This window comes from Neltuma alba, unplaced genomic scaffold, assembly GCF_004799145.2.
Source record: "Neltuma alba isolate B1F8T4 unplaced genomic scaffold, ASM479914v2 tig00010877_pilon, whole genome shotgun sequence".
NCBI classification, from domain to species: Eukaryota; Viridiplantae; Streptophyta; class Magnoliopsida; order Fabales; family Fabaceae; genus Neltuma; species Neltuma alba.
In genome coordinates this window covers 163,183-168,502 of record NW_021635668.1, presented here as the reverse complement: position 1 = coordinate 168,502, position 5,320 = coordinate 163,183, and the positions used below count along the sequence as shown (strand labels likewise).

Here is a 5,320-nt window from a genome sequence, read left to right as displayed (position 1 = left end):
ATTTTCTCAACTTATCATAAAAATATAATGTATGAGTTATTAATATCTTCTGTAATAATTATTAATCGTTAACTTTAAATTGTTAACAAATACACTTTGAGTTGTTAATACAAACTTAAAAAAAAGATAATTTGATAATTAAAAAAAAATTTTTCACAGTGAAGCTTCAGATTAATTAGATATTTTAAGCAACTTTATTTGTGTTTAATTCTCTTAAATAGGATCTTATTGCAGTTTTTCCAATATTTTAAAAAATATCTGTAACTGTGAGCAAACCGAGGTCACCAAACCGAGGTCATTTTGTCTTGTTTTATGTTTTTTTGTCAACAAGGCGAGAAGAAGCAAGCGGTTACAAGGCTACAAGTGAGAGCAGACTGCAGAGGAAGCGACGCATAGACGAGAAGGAGAAAGAAGGAAAGAAGTACAATAAGGGGGAAAAAAAAAACGGAGAGCGAGAGAGATGAGCTCAAGCTTAGTGACACTGATTCTGGGAGGATTGTCGCTGTTGGTGTACTATGCTGCGAACGCGTTGTTCCTGAAGCCAAGATCGAAGAGAGAAAGGCTTCGTAAGCAAGGGATCGATGGACCTCTTCCTCACATTTTCTTCGGAAATATTCCAGAAATCAAGTCGCTTCGAATTCAGGAGGTTCAGTCTCGTTCTCTAAACGAAGTAGCTTCCGCAATTTCTCATCGCTGGCCCTTCACCATTTTCCCTCACTTGCAGAAATGGAGGAAACAATACGGTAAGGTGATTCTTCTGCGTTAGGTTTTCGCATATTTTGATGGAGTCAATTCGTTTTGATTTGGGGCTTCGACACTGTTTATTCCCTCTCTCCAATTTTACTGTAGAATTACTTACAGCTATCGATCTCTTTTGGCAATTTGGCCCCTGCTTTCCTAGAAAATCGAAAGATTGAAATACTCCTAAAAGAAAACGAAAATTCTGCAGATTGGCGTGTTGCAAAATGGACTTCAATATTTTCCAAGGATGTGTCATTGTGAAACCGTTTCAAAGTTTGTAAACGAATGTGTAATCGAACCTTTTTCTTTAAACAAAAATATTATCACCACTGGTTACTTTATAGTTTATCTTAATTTATTCTAGACACAACCTTATAGCCATCCGATTTTTTTTTTTTTAAAACTCTATAGTTAATTTTAATTTATAAAATTTTTATGCTTTTTATGAAATTTTTTCGTTTCATTTCATGAAATAAACGACACAGCATGAAGACCTAATTTAGAACGACTTGTGACTTAATTTTTCCCATATTTATTATAAGTAAAATTTTTTGCCAACTATTATAAGTAATTTAAAATATACAAATAACATAAAATGTTAATCATCCTTAGTCCCCCTTATTTCTTTTTTTTGGGCCAGAATCCTTAGTCTTCTTATAATATTACTTCCTGTCACTTTGTAGATATTATATTAAGGACATAAGGTAGTATATATACTTTTGTATTGAAATATAAATTGTTTTAAATTTATAAAAATTATATTTTACTCTTTTTTGACCCACGGGGCCATCCCTGCTTTGTCGCCATCTCAATTGAGAGGAAACAATCAACGCAAAAGAACAAAGAAAAGCGGCTTTTTTGTTGTTTTTCTATTGGCTATTGAAATATTAATTAATATTAATGAATGGGATGCATTTTGCAGGGCCAATATGTTTGTATTATGGTGGGAATATACCGTTCTTGATGGTCCAAGATACAGAGATGGTGAAGGAAGTGAGCTCGTACACATCTTTGAATCTCGGAAAGCCTTCTTATCTATCCAATGATCTTGGGCCACTGTTCGGCCAAGGCATAGTGTCATCAAGTGGGCCTCTTTGGGCTCACCAAAGGAAAATAATTGCTCCTCAGCTATACCTTGATAAGGTTAAGGTATGGTTTGGCTAGGTTTTTTTTTCCCCCTTCTTAATTTGTTTGGGAGAAAGACGTATAAAAAGAGTTGATCCAGCTGCACTTTCCACTATGGCCACCTTGTTGTGACTTCACTCTAGTCTCTAGTCACTAGCCCTGCCTTCAGCACCCTCCCTCCTTGTAGTTGTGGCTGAGGTAACAATCGGCCACAACTAGCTCCCATAGTGTCACAGGCAGTGTGTACAAGACCCTCTCACTGAAAGGAATTGGATCCATACCTGAAACATGAGAATTCCAGAATAGTTCATTGAAAGGACTTAATCCTATGAAGTCGTTAAAAACTATTATGAATTTTTTTTTGGGTGTAAATTGATATAATTGCTCTTAGTGAAATAGTTGTTATCGCCTTAATTATGTTTTTTCACCATTTGATGAGTTGTTATCTGTTAAATTGTTGTTGTCATTTTGTTTTGTTTTTTAGATTTGAAATTAAGTGCGTTACCAGACTTAATCCCAAACTAATCCCTAGGATTTCACAAATATATTGATTAAATTGTTGTTCATGGTGAAGGGGATGATAGACTTGATGGTGGAATCCACAAATATAATGTTGAAGAATTGGGAGGCAAGAATTGAAAGTAAGGGAGGAGTGGTTGCAGAGATGAAGATAGATGAAGATTTGAGAAGCTTGTCGGCTGATATAATTGCAAGAGCCTGTTTTGGAAGCAACTATGAAAAAGGACAACAAATATTCACAAAGCTTAGAATCATTCAAAAGCTCTTGTCCAAGTCACCTGTTGGGCTTCCAGGACAACGGTATGCTTTATACTCCCATGCCTATATATATAAATAAGCATCAGATTCGTAAAGTTCATACATTTGGAAAGTAAGTGACATAAATGAATGTGGCTTATTTGTTAAACCCACATCTCATTTAGGTTTAAAATAAATATTCAATTTTAGTTCAATTCTTTCCTCTGGTTCGTTAACTACTACAATATCAACCAAAATCATCTCATTAATTAAGGTTGGTTGCTTGGATTGTTTGATGCCATTAGGTTCTATTAATAATTAACTCTTTAGATATATTTTTCACCATGTATGAGGTCTTAATGTCTTAGATTTACACAACCCTCCTTTTTTGTTTAGACTTGGGACTGGCTATGAAAATAGATAGGTGAAGTTGGTTCAATGACCAATACAATATTAGTTTGAAAGATAAATGGTGAAAATGCAACAAATAAGCAGAGTACTTGGATTGGATTATGAGAAACGTGTGCATGACAGTTGATGAAATATATATGATATAAAAATGAAGTAAAACAAACCCCAAGAGACAGAATTGTGAGCTGTTCTTCCAGTTCGTGCTGCCACTAGTGGCAAATGTGGTATAACAAAAATGACAATTATGGTATATGAACTTGTTTAGGTACTTGCCAACAAGAAGCAACAGGGAGATATGGAGATTAGAGAAAGAGATAAACTCAATGATTACAAAACTTGTAAACCAACGCCTTAGGGAAGGTGATGAGCAGGATCTTATGCAAATGATTGGATGCTGTTATATGAACTCCTTAGATTGCTTCTCTGACTAAAATGGAGAGAAGTAAAAGTACAATAGAATGAACATCTTAAATATTATGAAACTTACTTTTGGCTCCTTGGACAGAAATTCTGTTTTTTCCTCTTTGACGTGCCATGTGGTACAACCAAAATGACATTGAATTTGCATTCGCTTGGTTTAAAATTGGAAATACACTGTATGCTCTGACTTCTTACGCGCATAAAAAGAATTTTTAGGCATAATTTTCAGCAAATATTTTCTATAGAACTTCAGGGCTATTTGATAAAAGGTTAAGGTACATCTAGCACTTCAAAATATTTTTTTTAAGTGTGTCTAACATCTTTAAGTTTTTTTTTTTTTTTTTAAACCCTAGTACTGGATGTATCAAAATATTTTTAGGTGCAGGACACACCTAAAAAAAAATACTTTGAGGTGTTAGATGTACAAAAGAATACCTTATGGTACTGGATGTATCACAAAATATTTTATAGTGCTAAATGCATTCGAGAAAATACTTTAGGGTGTTAGATGCACCTTAACTTTTGATAAACTAGTATATTACTATGAAGAAAACTTAGATGTTTAGTCTTCCATAAAACTATTTGTTTCCAATCAAATTAGAACAAGATAATTTAAAACTTCTGAAAAAAAAAAACAATATTCAATAACAATTGCATGAAAATATTATTGCCTTACCTGCAGATCACTATGGTGATCCAAGAGACACTCAGACTTTACCCGCCAGCAACATTCGTTGTGAGATCAGTCTTACAGGACATTAAATTGAAAGGAATTCTAATTCCAAAAGGAATCAACATTCAGATTCCAGTCCCATTATTACAGCAAGACCCTGAACTGTGGGGAGCTGATGCCCACATGTTCAACCCTCAGAGATTTGCAAATGGCATCAGTGAAGCTTGCAAGACTCCGCAGGCTTATCTGCCGTTCGGGATCGGAGCTCGCATCTGTGCTGGCCAGCATTTGGCGATGATAGAACTGAAGGTGATCTTGTCTCTGATTTTGCTCAGGTTTCGGTTCTCTCTCTCGCCTTGTTATCGTCATTCCCCTGCTTTTAGGCTGGTAATAGAGCCTGAGGAAGGAGTTGTTCTTAGGGTAAGCAGAATTTGATGTTGCATAGAATTTTGGATGTTTAAATTTTGATGTGTTTAGTTCAAAAGCGAACAATATTCAGTCCGTTTGGCATAGCGTCTTGGAGGAGAGAAAGTAACTTATAAGTATGATAAGATGGTTTGCAAATTTAGAAGCCGTTTATTATGACTTTTGGTCAATCTGACTTATGGGTTAAAAGTTAAAAAAGTAGCTTTTTGAAATTAAAAGACATTTTTATCCTTATATTTATGTTATTCTTATACTTCTTTTTATATATTTTTTGTACTTTCCAATCAATTTTTAGTTATTTGTTTTAATATTCTAAAACAATTTTTAACGGTTGTTATAATATTTTTAATTTTTAATATTATTTTTATTCTATATTTATATAAATTATACAAAATATATCATCCAATTAATATGTAATGTTATTTGGTTAAAAAATTTTCACATTAATATGATTTTTAATTTAAATATATTTTATTAATTAAATATAAATTTTTTATATTATAATAATTTAAAATTATTATACTTTGTAAATTCATATTTTTAATTATTTCTCATCATTTAATAAAAATCATACCTATTTTGATCATTTTGTAAATTAAATTTAGTTATTTAATCATAATCCAAATAATTTTTTCTCGTTACAAACTAACTTTTTTAAATACAAATTATACCACCAAATCTAACTTTTTTTTAATCTCATTTTTTTTAAAGTCAGATTAAAAATAAGTTATTTTTTTTACCATTAATCTAAACAGACCCATTTTCTTT

At 32.6% G+C, this 5,320-nt stretch overlaps 1 protein-coding gene across 1 annotated transcript; it reads left to right on the top strand.

Annotated features, from left to right (window-relative positions):
• The first annotated feature begins 340 nt into the window (after positions 1-340).
• On the top strand, positions 341-4,708 carry LOC114759672 (cytochrome P450 714C2-like). Its single transcript, XM_028948887.1, has 5 exons — positions 341-743; positions 1,664-1,890; positions 2,441-2,685; positions 3,299-3,429; positions 4,110-4,708. Exons 1-5 carry the CDS (start codon positions 461-463, stop codon positions 4,559-4,561), a joined length of 1,338 nt encoding a protein of 445 aa, XP_028804720.1. The 5' UTR covers positions 341-460; the 3' UTR covers positions 4,562-4,708.
• Positions 4,709-5,320: the final 612 nt, after the last annotated feature.